General features: G+C 37.4%; 1 protein-coding gene across 1 annotated transcript in view; it reads left to right on the top strand.

The window, feature by feature from the left end:
- LOC129010447 (dol-P-Glc:Glc(2)Man(9)GlcNAc(2)-PP-Dol alpha-1,2-glucosyltransferase-like) overlaps nucleotides 1-19,212 on the top strand; it is a 34,895-nt gene extending 15,683 nt beyond the window's left edge. Inside the window, exon 3 of the mRNA XM_063672624.1 lies at nucleotides 16,064-19,212. Within this exon, the coding sequence (XP_063528694.1) occupies nucleotides 16,064-16,075 (12 nt within the window). The 3' untranslated portion in view covers nucleotides 16,076-19,212. The remainder of the gene's footprint in view (nucleotides 1-16,063) is intronic.
- Nucleotides 19,213-25,448: the final 6,236 nt, after the last annotated feature.

The following is a 25,448-nucleotide window of genomic DNA, read 5'->3' on the forward strand; positions in this document are numbered from 1 at the left end:
GTTGTTTGTTTTTTTCTTGTAAATTTGTTGGAGTTCATTGTAGATTCTGGATATTAGCCCTTTGTCAGATGAGTAGGTTGTGAAAATTTTCTCCCATTCTGTAGGTTGCGTGTTCACTGTGATGGTAGTTTCTTTTGCTGTGCAGAAGCTCTTTAGTTTAATTAGATCCCATTTGTCAATTTTGGCTTTTGTTGCCATTGCTTTTGGTGTTTTAAACATGAAGTCCTTGCCCATGCCTATGTCCTGAATGGTAATGCCTAGGTTTTCTTCTAGGGTTTTTATGGTTTTAGGTCTAACGTTTAAGTCTTTAATCCATCTTGAATTGATTTTTGTATAAGGTGTAAGGAAGGGATCCAGTTTCAGCTTTCTCCATATGGCTAGCCAGTTTTCCCAGCACCATTTATTAAATAGGGAATCCTTTCCCCATTGCTTGTTTTTCTCAGGTTTGTCTAAGATCAGATAGTTGTAGATATGCGGCGTTATTTCTGAGGGCTCTGTTCTGTTCCATTGATCTATATCTCTGTTTTGGTACCAGTACCATGCTGTTTTGGTTACTGTAGCCTTGTAGTATAGTTTGAAGTCAGGTAGCCTGATGCCTCCAGCTTTGTTCTTTTGGCTTAGGATTGACGTGGCAATGCGGGCTCTTTTTTGGTTCCATATGAACTTTGAAGTAGTTTTTTCCAATTCTGTGAAGAAAGTCATTCTTAGCTTGTTGGGGATGGCATTGAATCTGTAAATTACCTTGGGCAGTATGGCCATTTTCACAATATTGATTCTTCCTACCCATGAGCATGGAATGTTCTTCCATTTGTTTGTATCCTCTTTTATTTCCTTGAGCAATGGTTTGTAGTTCTCCTTGAAGAGGTCCTTCACATCCCTTGTAAGTTGGATTCCTAGGTATTTTATTTTCTTTGTAGCAATTGTGAATGGGAGTTCACTCATGATTTGGCTCTCTGTTTATCTGTTATTGGTGTATAAGAATGCTTGTGATTTTTGCACATTGATTTTGTATCCTGAGACTTTGCTGAAGTTGCTTATCAGCTTAAGGAGATTTTGGGCTGAGATGATGGGGTTTTCTAGATATACAATCATGTCATCTGCAAACAGGGACAATTTGACTTCCTATTTTCCTAGTTGAATACCCTTTGTTTCCTTCTCCTGCCTAATTGCCCTGGCCAGAACTTCCAACACTATGTTGAATAGGAGTGGTGAGAGAGGGCATCCCTGTCTTGTGCCAGTTTTCAAAGGGAATGCTTCCAGTTTTTGCCCATTCAGTATGATATTGGCTGTGGGTTTGTCATAGATAGCTCTTACTATTTTGAGATATGTCCCATCAATACCTAATTTATTGAGAGTTTTTAGCATGAAGGGTTGTTGAATTTTGTCAAAGGCCTTTTTGGCATCTATTGAGATAATCATGTGGTTTTTGTCTTTGGTTCTGTTTATATGCTGGATTACATTTATTGATTTGTGTATATTGAACCAGCCTTGCATCCCAGGGATGAAGCCCACTTGATCATGGTGGATAAGCTTTTTGATGTGCTGCTGGATTCGGTTTGCCAGAATTTTATTGAGGATTTTTGCATCAATGTTCATCAAGGATATTGGTCTAAAATTCTCTTTTTTGGTTGTGTCTTTGACCGGCTTTGGTATCAGGATGATGCTGGCCTCATAAAATGAGTTAGGGAGGATTCCCTCTTTTTCTATTGATTGGAATAGTTTCAGAAGGAATGGTACCAGCTCCTCCTTGTACCTCTGGTAGAATTCGGCAGTGAATCCATCTGGTCCTGGACTTTTTTTGGTTGGTAAGCTATTGATTATTGCCACAATTTCAGCTCCTGTTATTGGTCTATTCAGAGATTCAACTTCTTCCTGGTTTAGTCTTGGGAGAGTCTATGTGTCGAGGAATTTATCCATCTCTTCTAGATTTTCTAGTTTATTTGTGTAGAGGTGTTTGCAGTATTCTCTGATGGTAGTTTGTATTTCTGTGGGATCAGTGGTGATATCCCCTTTATGATTTTTTATTGCATCTATTTGATTCTTCTCTCTTTTTTTCTTTATTAATCTTGCTAGCGGTCCATCAATTTTGTTGATCCTTTCAAAAAACCAGCTCCTGGATTCATTAATTTTTTGAAGGGTTTTTTGTGTCTCTACTTCCTTCAGTTCTGCTCTGATTTTAGTTATTTCTTGCCCTCTGCTGGCTTTTGAATGTGTTTACCCTTGCTTTTCTAGTTCTTTTAATTGTGATGTTAGGGTGTCCATTTTGGATCTTTTCTGCTTTCTCTTGTGGGCATTTAGTGCTAGAAATTTCCCTCTATACACTGCTTTGAATGCATCCCAGAGATTCTGGTATGTTGTGTCTTTGTTGTCGTTGGTTTCAAAGAACATCTTTATTTCTGCCTTCATTTCGTTATGTACTCAGTAGTCATTCAGGAGCAGGTTGTGCAGTTTCCATGTAGTTGAGTGGTTTTGAGTGAGATTCTTAATCCTGAGTTCTAGCTTGATTGCACTGTGATCTGAGAGATAGTTTGTTGTAATTTCTGTTCTTTTACATTTACTGAGGAGAGCTTTACTTCCAAGTATGTGGTCAATTTTGGAATAGGTGTGGTGTGGTGCTGAAAAAAATGTATATTCTGTTGATTTGGGGTGGAGAGTTCTGTAGATGTCTATTAGGTCCGCTTGGTGCAGAGCTGAGTTCAATTCCTGGGTATCCTTGTTGACTTTCTGTCTCGCTGATCTGTCTAATGTTGACAGTGGGGTGTTAAAGTCTCCCATTATTAATGTGTGGGAGTCTAAGTCTCTTTGTAGGTCACTCAGGACTTGCCTTATGAATCTGGGTGCTCCTGTATTGGGTGCATATATATTTAGGATAGTTAGCTCTTCTTGTTGAATTGATCCCTTTACCATTATGTAATGGCCTTCTTTGTCTCTTTTGATCTTTGTTGGTTTAAAGTCTATTTTATCAGAGACTAGGATTGCAACCCCTGCCTTTTTTTGTTTTCCATTTGCTTGGTAGATCTTCCTCCATCCTTTTATCTTGAGCCTATGTGTGTCTCTGCACGTGAGATGGGTTTCCTGAATACAGCACACTGATGGCTCTTGACTCTTTATCCAATTTGTCAGTCTGTGTCTTTTAATTGGAGCACTTAGTCCATTTACATTTAAAGTTAATATTGTTATGTGTGAATTTGATCCTGTCATTATGATGTTAGCTGGTGATTTTGCTCGTTAGTTGATGCGGTTTCTTCCTAGTCTTGATGGTCTTTACATTTTGGCATGATTTTGCAGCAGCTGGTACCGATTGTGCCTTTCCATGTTTAGTGCTTCCTGCAGGAGCTCTTTTAGGGCAGGCCTGGTGGTGACAAAATCTCTCAGCATTTGCTTGTCTGTAAAGTATTTTATTTCTCCTTCACTTATGAAGCTTAGTTTGGCTGGATATGAAATTCTGGGTTGAAAACTCAGAATGTTGAGTATTGGCCCTCACTCTTTTGTGGCTTGTAGAGTTACTGCCAAGATATCCGCTGTTAGTCTGATGGGCTTCCCTTTGAGTGTAACCCGACCTTTCTCTCTGGCTGCCCTTAACATTTTTTCCTTCATTTGAACTTTGGTGAATCTGACAATTATGTGTCTTGGAGTTGCTCTTCTCAAGGAGTATCTTTGTGGCGTTCTCTGTATTTCTTGAATCTGAATGTTGGCCTGCCTTGCTAGATTGGGGAAGTTCTCCTGGATAATATCCTGCAGAGTGTTTTCCCACTTGGTTCCATTCTCCCCGTCACTTTCAGGTACACCAATCAGACGTAGATTTGGTCTTTTCACATAGTCCCATATTTCTTGGAGGCTTTGCTCGTTTCTTCTTATTCTTTTTTCTCTAAACTTGCCTTCTCGCTTCATTTCATTCATTTCATCTTCCATCGCTGATACCCTTTCTTCCATTTGATCGCGTCGGCTTCTGAGGCGTCTGCATTCTTCACGTAGTTCTCGAGCCTTGGTTTTCAGCTCCATCAACTCCTTTAAGCACTTCTCTGTATTGGATATTCTAGTTATACATTCTTCTAAATTTTTTAAAAGTTTTCAACTTCTTTGCCTTTGGTTTGAATATCCTCCCATAGCTCAGAGTAATTTGATCGTCTGAAGCCTTCTTCTCTCAGCTTGTCAAAGTCATTCTCCATCCAGCTTTGTTCCATTGCTGGTGAGGAACTGTGTTCCTTTGGAGGAGGAGAGGCGCTCTGCTTTTTAGAGTTTCCAGTTTTTCTGCTCTCTTTTTTCCCCATCTTTGTGGTTTTATCTACTTTTGGTCTTTGATGATGGTGATGTACAGATGGGTTTTTGATGTGGATGTCCTTTCTGTTTGTTAGTTTTCCTTCTAACAGACAGGACCCTCAGCTGCAGGTCTGTGTGAGGTGTCAGTCTGCCCCTGCTGGGGGGTGCCTCCCAGTTAGGCTCCTCGGGGGTCAGGGGTCAGGGACCCACTTGAGGAGGAAGTCTGCCCATTTTCAGATGTCCAGCTGCGTGCTGGGAGAACCACTGCTCTCTTCAATGCTGTCAGACTGGGACATTTAAGTCTGCAGAGGTTACCGCTGTCTTTTTGTTTTTCTGTGCCGTGCCCCCAGAGGTGGAGCCTACAGAGGCAGGCAGGCCTCCTTGAGCTGTGGTGGGCTCCACCCAGTTCCAGCTCCCAGGCTGCTTTGTTTACCTAAGCAAGCCTGGGCAATGGTGGGCGCCCCTCCCACAGCCTCACTGCTGCCTTGCAGTTTGATCTCAGACTGCTGTGCTGGCAATCAGTGAGACTCCGTGGGTGTAGGCCCCTCTGAGCCAGGTGCAGGATACAATCTCCTGGTGCGCCGTTTTTTACGGCCCTCAGAAAAACGCACTATTCGGGTGGGAGTGACCCGATTTTCCAGGTGCCATCTGTAACCCCTTTCTTTGACTAGGAAACGGAACTCCCTGACCCCTTGTGCTTCCCGAGTGAGGCAATGCCTCGCCCTTCTTCAGCTCGCGCACGGTGCGTGCACCCACTGACCTGTGCCCACTGTCTGGCACTCCCTAGTGAGATGTACCCGGTACCTCAGATGGAAATGCAGAAATCACCCGTCTTCTGTGTCACTCACTCTGGGAGCTATAGACCGGAGCTTTTCCTATTTGGCCATCTTGGCTCCTCGGGAAAGTTTCTTTAATAGGGTATAATTTCAAAATAATTACTTTTTATTTAAAATAAGAAAAATCAGTAACCTTCAACAAATAACAGGTTAAAGAATTTAAAGGTAAAAGACATTTCAACTAATTACAAATACTTTGTTTTTTTTTAGTTGGGCTACGTTTTACCACTCTAGGAATAGCTGTTAATTATTTTTTAATAGGGCATTTTTATGTATTTAATGTTGACAACTGACATTTCCAATATATAAAAACTTGTATAACTGAGAAAATTATAATAAAAATAGAGATTGAGGACATGTTTTTAACATATATCCATGAGTCAACACTAAAATTTAATATTAGAGATTTGAAAAATTATTTCTAGGGTAAAAAATTTTGTCACAATATAATATCTGTATATTGTGCTTTTTTAAGAGATAAATTTTTGATGAATTTAATGTTAATTAAATTTTATCTCAGCCTATCACCATCAGACCAAAAGACAATACAGTATTTTTCTAACAAGGAACAGAAAATACAAATATATATGTATTTATATATACAAATATATATGTATTTATATATACAAATATATATTTATATATGCAAATAAATATATATTTATATATACAAATTTGTATATATGTAATGTGTGCATTTGTATACATATAATTTCTCTTTTTTTGGTAAGAATTGAGACAGGATGTCACTATGTTGTGTGGGCTGGTCTCAAAACACCTGCCTCAAGTGATCCTCCCAGCTTGGCCTCCCAAAGTGCTGGGATTTACAATGAGCCACTGTGCCAGCATCCAACAAGAAAAATATTAAATGTATTGGTTTTTCACAGTGAAACTTAATTCAGTTTAGTTGAACCATATATGTGTGTGTATGGCATATACAAGATGAAAAAGAAAGGGAGAAAAAGTAACAATAATAATGATGGTTGCCATCATTCATTGAACACCTATAATGTTTTAGGCATTATACTAGCTGATTTACAAATATTGTCTCATTTGATGCTACATTTATATTTGTGTGAGGTAGATGTTGATTTCTCTTTGACTGCTGAAGAAACTGAAGGTCAGGCAGGTCAGGTGATTTGCCCAAAGTCCATACTGTCACTAAATGAACATAGATTGGTATGACTCCCAAGCCTGTGAGTTTTTGACCATCATATTCTGCCTCACTATGAAAAGTTTTTTTTCAATTATTTTTTAATCAAAAGAAGTAGTATATGGAGAGAGAGGTGAAAATCCATGTTTGCTCTCTCCAGTTTCCAGACCATTCATGGCATGTTATTTTTGTACTGGATATAGTCATTTTTTCAAATGCTACAAACTGTTCAAAAGAGCATGAACAACATGATAACTCCTTATAATTTTGTTGTAAGATAAATGACTAAAATTATGTGGGATGTTTAATTTGGATAAGTGGAAATTCTGTCACTTGATAAGCTCTCTTGAAGAATAATTATTTGAAAGATTGGACTTAATTCTGTATTGCCTGAAGTGTAAATCAGAGGTTAACAATTAGATTGCAAATCATGAAAAGCATAACTTCTAATTGTTTAGTCTTTTTAGGGAAACAAGCCCAGAGAAAAAGTAAGATTCTCATTCATTGGAGATAAGATTTCTATTTATCAAAGATACTACACAAGAGTTAGATAGCAAGTAGGTAAAATGTCTTTTAAAGGTATCTGACGTCTTTAAAGCTCTGTGATTTTTAAATTCTTAATTTTGTTACAGCTAATTGTTTTAAATTAATTGCTAAGTCATAGTCAAGTATTTCTGATGACTTACATGCTGTCTTTGGTATATTTTAAGTTTCTAAACCAAAACTACTATTTGACTCTATTACACCCTGTTTTAGAAAAACATTTGAGTTATACAACTTACTAAAAGGTATTTTAGCGATGATGTTTTGGAGCACTGGTAATACAGTGTTTGACTTATTTTCTATCCCTCTATATTCGTGAAATTACTTCTATTTGAAAAGTTTTCCGCCAGTGATAAAAAAAGGCTGAGCACTATCTGTAAAAATTTTTAAGGTGGTGTCCACTAGGTGGAGATATTGTGCTACATTTCCAAGTGTTGTAGTTAAACTTTTATTAGTCTGAATTCAACTCTTTTATAGTGTTTTATTGTTTTTAACCACAAAGATTTATAATCATTTATATCTATTTATCATAATGTTATTCAAATGTTTCCTGAGTTGTATGAAGCTAATATAAATGAAAAAAAAAAACAAACAAAACTCACTTTGTGTTTTGTAATCATTAGATGATTTAACCTAATATATCTTCCCATGTGATATGATCTTTTCATATGGCATACTTCATTCATATGACATAGTTAGAATCTTTTCCCACAAACAATGAGTGATGATATCTCATTTGAAAACTCGTGTAACATTGTATCAGCCACTGTTATAAAGTGATTTACCTATGTTAGTCTCATAACAACTCTATGAGATCAGTACTGTACACATGGGGAAACTTAGCATAGAGAGGTGAAGTATTTTTTCCAAGATTACAAAATAACTATCTGAGCTGGGATTCATAACCAGGCAGCCTGACTCCAAAATCAATATTCTTAACTCTGTTGATATGATGGAGAAAGGCATGACGTCTACCTTCAAATTCATGGCATTTTAGAAGGAAAAATTGTCACAAATACTGTGATTATACTTCCTAGTTTTATAGGTCAGAAAAATGAGGTCCACACTAATTTTGCCTCTTCCACAGGGAGACAGATTCTCATCTACCATTGTGTCTTTTGTTTCTGTTTTTGTCATCATACCTCAAATTGATATATGTTGTAAATATGAATTTAAGGAAGTAAAAAACAAAATAACTCAGGGCTGGAGCCTTCAGCCATATTAACATACATTGACATAAAGACCTTTGTTTTAATATGAATGATTCCAGTTACCAAATGGAGAAATAGTTGTTTGAAAATTAATATTTAGCTTCTCAAAAGAGACTCCTGTTTGGAAGCAAATTGTTGGTTAAGCAGGACATACTTTAGATTTTTGAAAAATTCTCTGTGGAATCACAATCTCTTATTTTTAAGAATGTAGGAATATGTGTTCTATATGCTTTTAAGTTACGTATTACATACTATTGTCTAAAATTGAAATGTTTATTTGGCTTCTAAAAGTCATTTGTGAGTTGATGTTATTTAAAACTGCTTTTCAGTCAACTTATTCTTTATAAAAAAGTTTGTTCAAATAGCATGTTTTTATTTCGTTTCTAAACAAATTCATGTTTGATAATATTTTATAATGTATTGTGTCTATTTAACACATTTTCTTATCCTAAACCAAATATTAGAAGCTTTGTATTTCCCTCACACTGTCCTGTTAGCCATTTTCCCCTGTCTACCACCTACCTAATGCTAAGCCATTTTAAGTCATTTAAAATTTAAGTCATTTCAAAATAGAACCAAATCTTTTTAAATACCTGTAATGTGTGCTCATAACTAGCCTGGGTGTCTCTATAATCTTCCTTTTATTCTCATAATAATATAAAGCAGTTAAATTACTGGCTGATCACCTTGAACTTGTTGGGGCTTGGGTTTCTTTTTTAGGCTAGGTCTGTAGGAAGCTCAGAGTATTTACCAAACACATCTAACTTGGCAGGGTTCAAGCCCCAGTCTTTGGGTCTTGTGGTGAAAAAAAGAAAGTGGTCCCTACTCTGTGTTTGCAAGACTTCCAACTCTTACTTTCCATTGGGTGTCTTCGAGTTTCTCCCATCATATGCAGCTCAGAGGTCAGCCCAGGACTTACACACAGATTTTGGGATTCCATTCTTCTGTGACTCCCTCTTTTCTGAGATTTCTCCTAATTACAGCTACTCTAGCAGTCCTGAGTTCCATCCTTTCACACCTCAAACCAATCATATTGCACCTTTCTAACTAGGGTGTGCCCTATGGGGGAAAAGCCATATAAACATGGATCTCACCCAGTGAGATCTTTCAACTGAGTGCATCCATTTCCTGCCTTCTTTTGTTTACTCTTCAGTGTTTCTAAAAAGATTTTTTTCCCTTTTTAAGTGAGTCAATCTACTGGAAAGCTAATATAATAAAAGCTCCTCTACCATGACCTGCCTAGGAAACTTGTCTTGATTGTAGTTAACATGTGTTTTGTGTAGCCTTTCTATTTATTAGATAAGGAAGTTGTGGGTGTTATTTTTGGTTTTGTGAAACTGAAAGGGAGAATTCCTGAAAATAGTTTAGGTGGCAAGAGTAAGTTTTTGGAATATGGACTTCTGTATTAGCCCATTCTCATGCTGCCAATAAAGACATACCCGAGACTGGGTAATTTATAAAGGAAAGAGGTTTAATCAACTCATAGTTCCACATGGCTGGGGAAGCCTCACAATCATGGCGGAAGTTGGAGGAGGAGCAAAGTCACATTTTACATGGTGGCAGGCAAAGAGAATGCTTATGCAGGACAACTCCCATTTATAAAACAATCGGCTCTCGTGAGACTTACTCACTACTAGGTGAACAGTATGGGAAAGACCCACCCCCATGATTTAGTTACCTCCCACTGGGTCCCTGCCATAACACCTGGGAATTATGGGAGCTAAAATTCAAGATGAGATTTGGTTGAGGACACAGCCAAACCATATCAACTTCTAATATGGTCCTCTAACAAAGTTTGTCATAGTATTTGTTATTAAATGCAATGACAACTTGAGGGTACCTTGTGTGAAAAAAACGGTATCAAGAAACACAAAAGTGACCTACTCCAGACAAGATGAACTCACCTAATGGGGGCTAACTAATGCAAAGTCCAATATGATTATCACTGAGGAGGAATATAAGAGCTAAGGTGTTTACATGAGAATAGAAATCACATCTGACTGAAGGGACAAAGACGTACTTCATGGAGAAATTCACATTGGAGATTATTGGTATGGAAACCTGTGGAGACACTGCAGAAAGCATTTCAGGCAGAATAATGTGATGCAAACCATATGGCTGAGAAGCAGGTGGTGACAGTGGCCAACACTTATGAAGTGCTATGTTACAGGCACCAGTCTAAATATTGAACATGAATTTATTTAAGCCTCATAGAGATTCCCTAAGGCAAATGCTATTATGATCCCCATTTTTACTGACAAGGAAAATAAGTCATAGGGAATTGAAACAGTTTACAAACAGGAAATGCGGCTCCAGATCATGCCCTCTTAACCAGGGCGCTATACTGATTCCTGCTAAACTTGCATCATCTGATGGCCTGTGCATCCAAAGAACTGACGTTATTTTTAGGAAGAAAGTAAGAACAGTGCTCTGCTGTATACAGTGAGGAGCAAGGAAAGCATATGTCCCACACACAGACCCACAGATAAATGGGTGTGGAGAGAAAAATAGTTATTTAGATTCGATAGCCAGGTTTCAGTTAGCACCAGAAGAATGGCTCTGTGAGACAGGCCCTCCACTCTCCTGTAGATCATGTTGTAAGTGATGCAGAAGCCAGAGAGAAGGTTGCTCTCCATCAGAAACATGAGAAGTTTTGGAGACCTCCCTAAAATATTTGGCCTGAAAGGGTTTGAAGCCAGGAGAGATGCAGTCTTAGGAGAAACGTTTCATGAGCTGTAACAGGTACCCTATCAGTCTTTCTCAGTAAGTATTGTTCTTTGTAATTTTTATATTTTCCTTGCAACCCTATCACTCTCTAAATGTTTAGTGAAGAAATCAAATTTAGATGAAGAAACCTAGCTTGACCTAGAATCTTCACTCTGTGTGTGTGTGTGTGTGTGTGTGTGTGTGTGTGTGTGTAATGTATACATTGGATCTTTGGGCCAAATACATTGTAAGGTTTCAGAGGTATGAACAGGCCCTGGGCTGTGGAGAACCGTGGGAGGGGATGATCTTGATCTAAGTCAGTAGTTTTTATTTAGCCACATCTAGAAATCTGTCTTGGTCATAAATTTTGTTCTTTGAAATGCAGGGAAATGTATCATAAAATGCAGGAAATGCAAGGAAAAGTAACACATTAAAGCTAATTGGTTTTTAATATTATAAAAGCATATGAGAATGTCTTATTCTATTCCCTCCAGCTCTCCAACCATATCCCCCACACATACCCACACACTGCCTGCCCACATGTAAGCCCAAGTATTTCTGGGGATCATGAGCATGAGAACTTTAGGGGTATTGCTAGGAAAAGAAGGAAGAGAGTAAGTAGGAAGACTGAAGACAGAGAAAGGAACCACCAGAAAGGGTAGAAGAAAAGACAGGAATCCTTTTTTCACATAACAATGACTCTAAATACCTTTCTCCATTAAAATAGTATCCAGGGGGCACATTGGAATGAAATACATGTGGAGTACTGATATGAAAAGACAGAAGAATATAATAGGATCGGAGTTGAAAGACCATGCTTATCTCTTCACTTGTACTATAAATATTTACAGTGATGTTCTTTAGTTGGGGTAACTGTGATGAGCAACGTTGAAACCCTTTATGCCAATTTTGTTTCCAAAATGCATTGTCTTAAATTTTCTCTCAAGGTGGCACTCCTGGACATCTTTTCCAGTTATTAGTCTGACAGGAACTTGGTACAATTTTACTTATCTTCATAATGTCACAGATGCTAGTGATTTTTTCATTTTTTTAAATGCATTCTTTGAACATTTTTAGCTTTAAACAAATATATTTGCTTATTTTTGTCCTTGAGTATTTTGAAAACATGGTTAGAAGCTTGAAGCAGATAATCATAGCTGCATTCTATTCCCCATGATTACGAATATGTAAGGCCTGGTGCAGTGGCTCACGCCTGTAATCCCAGCACTTTGGGAGGCTGAGGCGGGTGGATCACCTGAGATCAGGAGTTCGAGATCAGCCTGATCAACATGGAGAAACCCTGTCTCTACTAAAAATATAAAATTAGCCAGGTGTGGTGGTGCATGCCTGTAATCCCAGCTACACTGGAGCCTGAGACAAGAGAATCGCTGGAACCTGGGAGGCGGAGGTTGAGGTGAGCTGAGATCGTGCCATTGCCCTCCAGCCTGGGCAACAGAGCAAGACTCCATCTTAAAAAAAAAAAAGAGAGAATATGTAGGCCAGGCGCGGTGGCTCATGCCTGTAATCCCAGCACTTTGGGAGGCCTAGGCGACGGATCACGAGGTCAGGAGATCGAGACCATCCTGGCTAACACTGTGAAACCTCGTCTCTACTAAAAATACAAAAAATTAGCCGGGGGTGGTGACGGGCGCCTGTAGTCCCAGCTACTAGGGAGACTGAGGCAGGAGAATGGCTTGAACCTGGGAGGCGGAGCTTGCAGTGAGCGGAGATCGCGCCACTGCACTCCAGCCTGGGCGACAGAGCGAGACGCCGTCTCGAAAAAAAAAAAAGAATGTGTAGAAACCTTGATATTTTCTCTTTCTTTCCAACTGGAATATCAGTCAAACCTGGAATTTATAAATAGTTTTAATAAATGTGGAATTTGTTTTTTATATATAGTAATTTATAGAGAGTAATAAAAATATAGTAATGTATATATAGTAATAAAAGGCTTCCAAAAGCTTCTGTATGGGAAATTCTTGTTTCGCTTAATCAGGCCATTAGAAAAGCAGCCTGCCATTCTCTGATAGCTGTGCTATAGAGCAGGTTACTTGATAAAGAATGAAAGCAAAGTGATTCTATTTGTTATGTAATGTGAGTGACATGGAAGGTAAGTTGTTTTAAATAGTCATGGATTTTAGCTTTCTGAAAGGAATGCAATTTGGAAGTTTCTCCAAATCTCCAAATGGTTTTGAGTTACATATAATGCAACCTGACACCTAGCTTGATGTTTGAATTCTGTGTAGCTAGAAAGTTGATAGACTATGGATCTTTTCTGTTTTATAATGTTTGGTATTATACTGGAACTTTCCTTGTGTTAATTTTTTCTCTTTATTAACATATGAAAAATTCTGTGAACTATTGATCATCCAATGAGATTTTCTCAGTCTCGAAAGACAAATAATGCAATTTGGAAGACTGTAAATTTGTTTGCATGTAATCTGAATCTCTAGATATACTCTAATTTTTTTTTTTCAGTAAGTTCTGAATTAAATGTTTATCATTACAATGTCAGAGGAGTAACTTAATTTTTCTATCTTCCAAATCCAGTTTTCCTCCATCAGGAACAAATTTTCATCAAACTGAAATAACGGTGTAGTTTTTGGAAGAAAACTGCTTATTATGAGAAATAATTAGCAGGCATCTAAGAAAAAAATTCTAATTGAATTTGGCGTTCATATTTTTTAAGGGTTTTGTAATTTAGGCTTAATATTTGATAAGGGTAAATTAAACAAGATCAAAACTTTTAAAATATTCGAATTGATAACTATTTTGTAATTATTGAAATAACTTTTCTCTAATAAATAAAGGAGATATACATTGAACAAAATAAAATCCAACCAACTTTCTGCTACACACTAAATTTTGGTAGACTATCTTTGTCTAAAATAGTAAGGCAGCTATAAATACAGAACACTTGAGCTAGAGTCAGAATACCTGGATTCAAGTCCTGGCTCTGCCATTAACATGCTGTGTGAACCTAGGAAGGTGAACCTATTAGATCAAATGAAAAAGGAAAATACATACAAAAATTATTAAATGGCTGTTAATTGCACACAGTGTAAGGGTTATGCATGATTTATTTAATATGACTGAGGCAATACACCAAATAGTTTTATTAACTTTTATCATAATTTTTGTATGATGTTAAATAGTGTTAGATAATTGAATCATTCATTGTTGCTATCTTCAGGAATGTTTTAAAATGGCTTTTTACATCATTTAAAATGTCAGTTCCTTCTCTAACTTGAAAAGACACAGATTTTGGTCACTTTTTTGTATACTTGCTAATTATTACATTTAATGACCTTGTCTTCCCAAAACATTGATGTTCTAAAATGTTCTAAATGTTCCGTTTGATGTTCTAAAATAAATGTTACATTTGGTACATTATTTAGAATTACATTAGTTGGGCATTTTACTAATGCAAGGAAGAAATAAGGAAAGTCGTTGAGAGTAGAGAAACATGAGTTAGGAAAGGATATTTTGCTTCCATCTACATAATCTCTCCCTGATGAGCCCCAGAACTTTTAGCACTGGAATGTATAGCAAAGCCTCATCAAGAAGTGAGACTTGGGATAAAACTTGAGTTCAAAATATCTACCTTCTTTTTCATCTTCTGTCTCCTTCCCCACACTGAAACCCACAGAGATTCTAATTGGTCTACTCCAGTTCCCACTCACAACACACACAATAAGCTTCCATCTGAGCCATACTAGGACTCACTCAATATAACCCATGAATATTTTCCTTTGACTCAGATGCCAATTGATGGTCCTTAGTTATGGCCAGCATAGCAGAATAGGTTACATTAAAAATGTAATTCTCATGTTGTTTCAGCTTTATTTAGAAACAATTCTAGCTGCTCTCATGATAAGGAGGTATGAACAAGAACAATATCCATTAATACAGCCAATATAGCAATATGCCATTTTTATAACAACCAGAAACATTTTAATGTAGTAAATACAAGTATATATGTGTGGTTTTATTTTCCCTTTTTTTTTCTTATGGCTCCCATAAAAATATAATAACTGGACCAGTCAATGGTTATTTGCCAAGTACCTGAAGCTCTTCATTTGCAGTTTGCTGTAGCAGTATGCATAACAATATGCAATGAAAAGATAAGATATAAAGCTTTTCATGACATTGCTCTCCTCCTGATAACTGAATATGTTTTTCTGTACTTATAGCCATCATCACACCATTCAAGTTGCTAACTTATCTGTATTTCTTACTAGACTATAAGCTTCATGAATCCAAAGACTGTGTCTGTCACATTCACAAATAGCCAGCAAATAAACATAGCAAATGTTCAGGAAAGAGCTTTTGACTGACTTAATGAATATGAATAACTAGATGCCCAAGGAGAGCAAACTAGAATAATTTTATATTATTTAAATACAAAACGCTGGTTAAATTTAAGTCTACTAAATTTTAATCTAGCAACACTCTATGGAGTACTTATTTTCTATTCTTTTATCTAAGATGCAACTACCTTAATGCTCAAAGGCCAATATATTTTCCACTAGAATGCCTTCCTAAAAGAAAAATATCGGGGAGGCTATGGATTAGAAGAGAGTCAGGATTTAGATCAACCAATCAATGTATGACTTTCTTTTCTTTTCTTTTTTTTCTTTTTTTGAGACGGAGTCTCGCTCTCTCTCCCAGGCTGGAGTGCTGTGGTGCAATCTTGGCTCACCAATGTGTAGACTTTCTATAGTCACTAACATGACCAAACCATATCAATTTATTCAATTTTTGCAATATTTGTATTATTAATACTTTGTATTATTAATGCTTTTTGCAATTATTTATTTGTATTATTAATATACATATTAATATTTGTATTATTGATTTTAATATGTAATATATTATATATTCCTTTTACATAAATATGTCAGAATATTTATTTAGAAATTTATATATATTTATTATTTAGAAACATTTAACACTTAAAAATAAGTAATGTCCTAAATAAACAACGTAATGTTCTAAATAAACATTTCTTAGAAATATATTTGTATGCGCATGCCCATGTGTGTACATGTGTGTGTTTATGCCAGCTGTAAAAAGAAAATTCTCTACTTTGTATTTTTGATAATTAGAATTATAGTGGTGGTGATTTGCTTTGATATAAAACATTTGACAAACATCACCAGTGAATGTCTGTCTGATGCTATTTAAAATTAAAATATTGTCACATATTAATATGTATAGAAAAATAAAGACATTAAAAGAAATCAAGGCTAAAGATAAAAAGGCATTACTCTTTGCAACATCAGCAGTTGTAGTTGCGGCTCGTTTCTCTTTTGCCATTTACACTGTTCAAAACAATATCCTTTGTCTTTCAGTTATATCGATAAATTCTTCGGGCAGTCAGTTCCAAAGTTGCTCTCTGAAGATGTTGGAGCTCTGAGTCACTGAAGTTTAGCTTGAATTTAATGTTTGATGTCATACTGATGCTTTTTAAATTGTGGACCATCATACCTAAATTTTTACCTAGATCTCTCCAAATCTAGCATATCAAGTAATATTAAAAAGCTAGCATTTATTTTGTTCTCATTTGTTTTCATTAATTATATTGCTTGGTGTGATTGTGATTTTTTGCTGTTTTTTTTTTTTTTGGCTGATATCAAGGAAGGAATGCTTTTTTATCCACATAAATAAGCAAGACCATTATTGGATGCCATCTACCCACAGTACTGTCTGACCCTGAAAACAAATACAGTCAACTCACTTATCTGTGGCTGACAGTGTTCATTTATGTTATCTACCTTGCCAATTAAAAATAGAGAAATCTTATACATAATGAAATAGTTCTTGTGCTTCTCAAAAACATGACTTAATTTGCACTGATTTACTCATATATGATTTGGTATAGCAAATCATTTGCTTATCCTTACTAAGCAATTCTATAGAATTTTACATTCAAAATCAGTACCTTGTTTTTGCTCTTATATAACACAACATAAAGTGAATATCAACAAATTTATAATTACAAACCGAATAGCAATAATCATTATAGTTTAAACAACTATTTACAACTAGTACAATTTTTATACAAATATTATATTGTATAAATAAATAAAACAACAACTATTTATTTAGCTCATAGCCCTGTTGGTCAGAAATTTGGACTGGGCTGAACTGCATGATTTTCTACTGGTCTCAGTTACACCTACAAGCTCAGCTAAACCATTTTGCATGTCAAAACAAAAGAGTGTGACCACCTATCGACTGGGGTTGTTGGGAAGCCTGGACTATATGTGTCCACCTTGCTAGCCTGGAAATTTTAACATGGTGGCCTTGTCAGGGGTCCCAAGAGGATCAAGAAAGGGCAAACCACAATATACAAGTAGTTTTCAAGTTGCTGCTTGTTTTATGTTTGCCACTCTTTTGTTGGACAAAGTAAATCACATAGCCAAGTCCAGTCACCATGGAAGGGTACCACCAAAGGGCTTGGATGAAGAGGGAAGAATCTGTAGCTGCTTTTTAAGTCAGCCACAGATGGACTTTGGGGAAACTGATTCACGGATTCCTACTTTGCTGTTTTTTTAAAACTATTCATTTATTGTAATTAGAATTGACATTAGACAGCAGTTGGTAGCTTAGACAGCAGGCATTTCTGCTCTCTTATGCTGCCGCATTGTGAGAACTGGACATTTAGTTCACCTTCATGATGTTATATACTTTATAATATGTGAATTTACTCATTCTCAACTTTTCCTTATTAGTTCATGTACTATTTTTTTGGTTCATCAGTTGAGAACTCTGATACTTTTAGGCATTGGCCTCAGATGTGCTATGTATCATTAAATTATGTGATTCAAAGTCCTGCAAGAATAAAAGAATAATCTCAGCCATAAGTCTTGAACTTTGTTATAAAAGAGTAGATTGCAACGGTCACCAGAAACTTAAATTTTCCTCTTAGGTCATTTTAAATGATTAACATGCCGAACTTCATAGTAAATAGTTGGTTTTATGTATAAGTAAGAATCCAAAATAGTCCCTGTGTGGGTCTACCTTTATTTAAATGATTTTTCTGTGTTCTGAATATTGTGGAGTCTCCTATATGGAATTATTGTTAGAATTCTGAAGTCCCACTTTGGGGAAAAAGTTATTCATCCCAGAGCCACAGACAACCTGTTGCTTTTTCTATGATTTCTTCCCTTCCTACTTCACTTTCCTGAGTTCATCCTCTGCCATCTTTCTGTCCCTCCCCGTGTCAAAGGTCCTGAGGAAAGGGCCTGGTGAAATGGACTCTGGAGTTAGACTGAGGTCCAACAGCCTGACAAACCTTAAGTAAGTGTGTGATCTTTCTGCCTGTTTCATCCAGGTGTCAGTAACTTAGTCCCATGTTCCAGTGATGACCTGTTACTTCTAAGTAACAGAAAAATAACCCCAACATAAGTACAAACAAAATAAAATGAAAAGGAATTTACTGGGGAATCAGAGAAACAGCTGCAAAGTTCTAAGCCCTTCCTAGCACCTCAGGGCTAGAACTGGCCCTCAGAATGTTTTTCCTTGTCTTTATTTCTCTGCCTGTTGGCTTTTCCTCTCCTACTACAGGCAGATTCTTCCATTCAGTCAGAAATAATGACCAACAGGATCCCTATGCTCATATCATCTTAGCAGTCATTAAGGAAAGAAGGATTAGGACTGAGTTTCTTTCTTTCATTACCTTTGATTACTCTGGTTGCAGAGCCAAAAAAGCCTTTGTCATCATTAAATACAAGTGAAATACTATTGAATTTTACTACATGGCAGATGTTGTTCTGTGAGGTTTCCATGATTAAGTTAATTTAATCCTCACAGGAACTATTACAGATAATCATATAAAGTAGGTATAATTCCATATTATACCCATTTTACCGATGAAGATATTGAAGAACTAAATAATGAAATAACTTTTCCAGTCACACAGCTAGTAAATGGCAGAGCCAGGATTCAGTATAAGGAAATCTACGCCAGGGACAATGCACTTGTGAACCTGCCATGGTTTGGAGGTTTCCTAAGTTTCTACATAGGCCCCTCCCAGGAAGTGGCAATTCATGTTCTAAAACAGTTTTTAAAAACTAAAACCTAATCCTCTTTGAAAAGAGTAAATTTGAAATACATTCATAGGTACACTTTTGACAGTGTGCAATTCAGGACTCAGAGTTGGAAAACAACCTCAGGTTTATTTGGATAGCTGGAAAAATTAAAGGACGAAATGTAATTTTGGCTGGAGAGTAAATGATCACGTAAACCAAAGACCTGTCCAAAAAATTTTATATTGGATTCATTCCACCTTCATTATGATTAGCCATGTTTGAAGTTTGCATTATTTCTTGTTCTTTATGTGGGCATTAGTTATCTACTTTATAAAGAATATGTTACTGTAATTTTTAAAAGAAGTACCACAAATACTTTGTACTATTGGATGTAAATAAAACACTTATATGCATTGAAATGACTTATAGTAATTTATAAATTAAAGTTTCTTACTGTAGGACAAATTGAATTGTGGAGCAACAGGATTCTGTATCTTTTGAAATCTGGTGTTGTGGAATAAGCTACATTTTCATAAATGAGAGTTTATTTTCCTGTCAACTCCCAATTAGTTTTTACTCTTTGTCAACTGATGTTCAGCTTCTTAATTTTATTTGAGCTGCACAGAATATACAAGTTTCTTGTTCTGAAAGCTCTTGTTATCTGTGAAGAGGCTGGAAAGAGGCTGTGCAGGTTAACGACTATCTCTCTCACCTCTGGGGCTGTTTCTTCAAGTCCAAGATCAATTCCTTTTTTTCTGACTACTGCCTGTTCCAAAAAGTAAAATAAAAGGCTTTTTGAAACTAGTCATCACTCATAAGATGTGATAAACAAAGACAAAGAAGAAAACTAACCATTCTGAAGTGAATTTTTGGCTGAAGATGTTACTTATGCTAAACTTCCAGAGACTTTGTTATCTAATTTTATATAGAGTTGGTGGTTGGAAGTGCCATGTGGGTTCACATTCAGATGAAAACATATTTTGCAAGCAAAAATAGCCACATGTATAGGTTTGTGAAAATCAAAGTAAATATACTAAAGGACATGTTTTCAGAACTGAATCTAGAAGTTCTTGCAGTATAAAATTTTTTCCTATGTTTTTTCATTATCAATAAGTTTCAATAATCAATGATCAATATCAATAAATATTGATCACTTGCGGTATGTTCTGAACTATTTTAAATATTGGTCATGCCGTAGGAAAATAGGGTAAATTGACATGTATTGAATAACACCTGTGAGCTAGAAATTGTTATTCATTCATACAGCACATTTATTTTCAAGGCTGGGAATGAAGCAGTGAACTAGGTAGACAAGGTTCCTGGTTTCAAAGAGATTACATTCTAGTAAAAGAGACAGATCATAATCAAGGAAACAGCATTCAGTCATGTGTCACTTAACAATGGGGATACATTTTGAGAAATACTTTGTTAGGTGATTTCATCTGTTTGTGAACATCATAGTGTACTTACACAAACCTAGAGGGTGTATCCTACTACACATCTATGCTATATGGTATAGCCTATGGCTCCTAGGCTATAAACCTTTACAGCATGTTACTGTACCAAATATTGTAGGCAACTGTAACACAATGGTAAGTATTTATGTATTTAAACATAGAAAATGTACAGTAAAAATACTGTATTATAATCTTATGGGACCACTGTCACACATGAAGCCCATTGATGACCCCGACATCATTATGTGGCACCTGACTGTAATTTCAGATACTAGTAAGTGCTATGAAGAAAATATTAAAAGGGTGATATAATAGAGATAAGTCAAGAGGGGGACCCTGAGAGACTGGTGAAGGTATCTCTTAGAAGGAAATATTTGTGTCAAAACCTGAAGGAAAGAGCTGCTTGACCAAAGTTCATCATGGCAAGCAGGAGGCAGGACTAGATTGCAGCTCTGACTCAGACGGAGCAGCATGTGGAGGCTCTTATGGAATTTTAGCTCCAGAATGACTGCAAGAACAAATGACTGCAGGAATCCCAAGAGGACCCACAGACCCTCTGAAGGAAGAGGACTGTTCCTGCAGAACCTGGGAGAGACCCCAAATTCTGTGAGTGCCCAAACTGCAGAAGTGGGAAAGGGAGATCCTCCACTCCCAAATATACACCCCGATGGGAAAACTGAAGGTCTAGTTTGCAGGAGAAGTTTCTGACCTTACTTGGAGCTGAGTCAATTTAGAGAGCTAAGCAAAATATAGGGGTAGAGGAAGCAGCAGGAAAGGACCTGGGAGCTCACTGGGTCCCCAAGCAGGCCATTCCTTCCTGGAACCACAGGTATCCTTCAGGAGGGCAGCCAGAGGTGCAGGGAAAATGCCACAGGGAAGTCTCCAGCTGAACTTTGTAACAATTTGAACCAGGTGAGAAGCCTTCTGGCCAGAATTTGGGGGATGTTGGTAGAAGGGCTGAGGCAGGGCTTGCTTGTCTGACATAATGTAAAAGAGTCTTGGAACATGTCCTTGGTCCAGGCTCTAAAACCCTTCATGGCCTATGGAACACCAAACTCTGTGCCAAAGGGTGGAAGGCTGCCCTGCTGCACCACAACCTAAGCCCAGGGCATAATACCCCTGGTGGATTGGAGAGAATCCAGGGCTCAAGGCATAAAACCCCTCATGGCCTCTGGAATGGGTCCAGACTCACTGGCTCCTTGCTCCTTGCTCTCCCAGGATCAATTGTATCTTGAGTTAAAAGAACCTGCTCTCCATTATCTCAAGTAGCAGAGCATATGCTAAACCATCACAGCTACACTTGATGTATCACTACCTTTCTACCCCCACATCCTCATAACCTCACCTGCCTACCTCTATGTCTGTACATCCTCACCACCTGCTTCTTTGTTTGATTACCAATAAATAGTGTGGGCTCCCAGAACTCGGGGGCTTTGCAGCCTCCATACTATCGTTAGCTCCCTGGACCCACCCTATGTACTTGTAACTTGTCTTGTCTCATTCCTTTGACTCTGCCAGACTTCGTAGCCCCCACGGCCTGGTGTTGGGTCTGATCACCACAACAGGGGAGAGCATGAATCTGACATACAGACTCCACAGGCAGGGGAAGACCCAAAGCCCTTTCTTTCACAGGTAGTAGGTGGGTAGCCTGGGGCAAGTTCTCAAGCCCTGCTTGCTCACTGCATGGAAACAGACTCAGTGCTCTTAAGTGGAGGCACAGTGGGAGTGAGACCAGCCCTTCAGATTGCATGGGAGCTGCGTGAGGCCTGTGACTGCCAGCTTCTCCCCACTTCCCTGAAAACCTGCATGACTCAGCAGAGGCAACCATAATCCTAGATACACAACTGCTTTGACCTGGGAACCTCACCCCCATCCCCTACAGCAGCCATAGCAAGACCCACCCATGGAGAGTCTGAGCTCAGATATGCCTAGTCCTGCCCCCACCTGATGGGCCTTCCCTTCCGTCCCTGGTAGCTAAAGACAACAAGCATATACTCTTGGGAGTTCTAGGGCCCTGCCCACCACTGGTTCCTCTCCATACTACCACAGCTAATGCATTCTGGAAAGTGCCACCTCCTGGCATGAGGCCAACCAACACAAAAATAAATCATTAATCCACCAAAGCTAAGAACTCCTCATAGAGTCCATTTCACCCCCCTGCCACCTCCACTGGAACAGGTGCTGGTATTAATGGCTGAGAGACCCATAGATGGTTCATGTCACAGGGCTCTGTGCAGACAACCCTTAGTACTAGCCCAGAGCCTGGTAGACTTGCTGGGTGGCTACATCCAGAAGAGAGATAACAATCACTGTAGCTTGGCTCTCAGGAAGCCACATCCATTGGAAAAGGGGGAGAGTACTACATCAAGGAAAAACTCTGTGGGACAAAATAATCTGAACAGGCTTCAGCTCTAGAACTTCCCTCTGACAGAGCATACCCAAATGAGAAGGAACCAGAAAATGAGCTCTGGTAATTTGACAAAACAAGGTTCTTTAACATCCCCAAAAAATCACACTAGCTCACCAGCAATGGATCAAACCAAGAAGAAATCCCTGAAATACCTGAAAAAGAATTCAGGAGGTTAGTTATGAAGCTAACCAAGGAGGCACCAGAGAAAGGTGAAGCCCAATACAAAGAAATCCAATACCAATACAAGAGTTGAAGGGAGACATATTCAAGGAAATAGCATAAAGAAAAAAAATCAAAACTTCAGGAAACAGACACACTTATAGAAATGCAAAATGCTCTCTGAAAAGTCTCAGCAATAGAAGTGAAGAAGTAGAAGAAAGAAATTCAGAGCTCAAACACAAAGTCTTCAAATTAACCCATCCAAAAAAGACAAAAAAAAAGAATAAGAAAATATGAACAAAGCCTCCAAGAAGTCTGGGATTATGCTAAATGACCAAACCTAAAAATAATCAGTATTCCTGAGGAAGAAGAGAAATCTAAAAGTTTGGAAAACATATTTGGGGGAATAATTGAGGAAAACTTCCCCAGCCTTACTAGAGACCTAGACATGCAAATACAAGAAGCACAAAGAACACCTGGGAAATTCATCACAAAAAGTTCTTCAATGAGGCACATTGCCATCAGGTTACCCAAAGTTAAGATGAGGGAAAGAATCTTAAGAGCTGTGAGACAGAAGCACCAGGTAACCTATAAAGGAAAACATTTCAGATTAGCAGCAGATTTTTCAGCAGAAACACTACAAGCTAGAAGGGATTGGGGCCCTATCTTCAGCCTTGTCAAACAAAACAATTATCAGTCAGGAATTTTGCATCCAGCAAAACTAAGCATCACATGAAGGAAAGTTACAGTCTTTTTCAGACAAACAAATGCTGAGAGAATTCGCCACTACCAAGCCGCCACTACAAGAACTGCTACAAGAAGCTCTAAATCTTGAAACAAATCCTGGAAACACATCAAAAGAGAACTCTTTAAAGCATAAATCACATAGGACCTATAAAACAAAAATACAAGTTAAAAAGCAAAAACAAAAGACAAAACACCCAAGATACACAGGCAACAAATAGCACAATGAATAACAAAGATCAGAGCAGAACTAGAAGAAATTGAAACATAAAAAAAATAAAAAGATAAATGAAACAAAAAGCTGGTTCCTTGAAAAGGTAAATAAAATTGATAGATCATTAGCAAGATTAACCAAGAAAAGAAGAGGGAAAATCCAAATAACCTCATTAGGAAGGGAAACAACTATTACAACTGACACCACAGGAATAAAAAAGATCATTCAAGGCTGCTATGAACACTTTTATGCACATAAACTAGAAAAACTAGAAGACGGATAAATTCCTGGAAAAACAACCCTTCCAGCTTAAGTCAGGAAGAATTAGGTACCCTGAACAGACCAATAACAAGCAGTGAGATTGAAATGGTAATTTAAAAATTAGCAACAAAAAAAAGTCCAGGACCAGATGGATTCACAGCAGAATTCTACCAGACATTGAAAGAATAAGTGGCAAAAATCCTTTTGACATTATTCCACAAGATAAAGAGGGAATCTTCCCTAATTCATTCTATGAAGCCAACATCACCCTAATACCAAAACCAGGAAATGATGTAACCAAAAAAGAAAACTACAGACCAATATCCCTGATGAAGATAGATGCTAAAATCCTTAACAAAATACTAGCTAACCAAATCCAGCAGCATATCAAAAAGAGAATCCACCATGATCAAGTGGATTTCATAGCAGGGATGCAGGGATGGTTTAACATACTGAAGTCAATAAATGTGATACACCACATAAACAGAATTTAAAACAAAAATCATATGATCATCTCAATAGATGCAGAAAAAGCATTTGACAAAATGCAGCATTGCTTTATGATTAAAAATCACAGCAACATCGGCATACGAGGGACATACCTCAATGTAATTAAAGCCATCTATGAGAAACCAACAGCTAACATAATACTGAATGGAAAAAAGTTGAAAACATTCCCTCTGAGAAATGAAACAAGACAAGGATGCCTACTTTCAGACCACTCCTCATCAGCATAGTACTAGAAATCCTAACCACAGCAATCAGAAAAGAGAAAGAAATAAGGGGCATCAAAATCAGTAAAGAGGAAGTCAAACTGTCACTGTTTGCTGATGATATGATTGTTTACCTTGAAAACCCTAAAGACTCCTCCAGAAAGCTCCTAGAACTGATGAAAGATTCAGCAAAGTTTCTGGATACAAGATTATTGTACACAAATCAGTAGCTCTTCTATATACCATCAGTGACCAAGTAGGAATCAAATCAAGAACAAAACTCCTTTTAAAATAGCTGCAAAAATAAAAATAAAAATACTTAGAAATATACCTAACAAAGGAGGTGAAAGGCCTCTACAAGGAAAATTACAAAACACTGCTGAAAGAAATCATAGATGACACAAACAAATGAAAACACACCCCATAATCATGGATGGGTAGAATCAATATTGTGAAAATGACCATACTGTCAAAAGCAATCTACAAATTCAATGCTATCCCCATCAAAATACCACCATCATTCTTCACAGAGTTAGAAAAAACAACTCTAAAATTCACATGGAACCAAAAGGAGCCCACATAGCCAAAGCAAGACTAAGCAAAAAGAACAAATCTGGCTGCATCACACTACCTGATTTTAAACTATACTACAAGGCCATAGTCACCAAAACAGCATGGTACTGGTACAAAAATAGGCACATAGACCAATGGAATAGAATAGTGAACCAAGAAATAAACCCAAATA

Source organism: Pongo pygmaeus, chromosome 10, assembly GCF_028885625.2.
Source record: "Pongo pygmaeus isolate AG05252 chromosome 10, NHGRI_mPonPyg2-v2.0_pri, whole genome shotgun sequence".
Taxonomy (NCBI): Eukaryota; Metazoa; Chordata; class Mammalia; order Primates; family Hominidae; genus Pongo; species Pongo pygmaeus.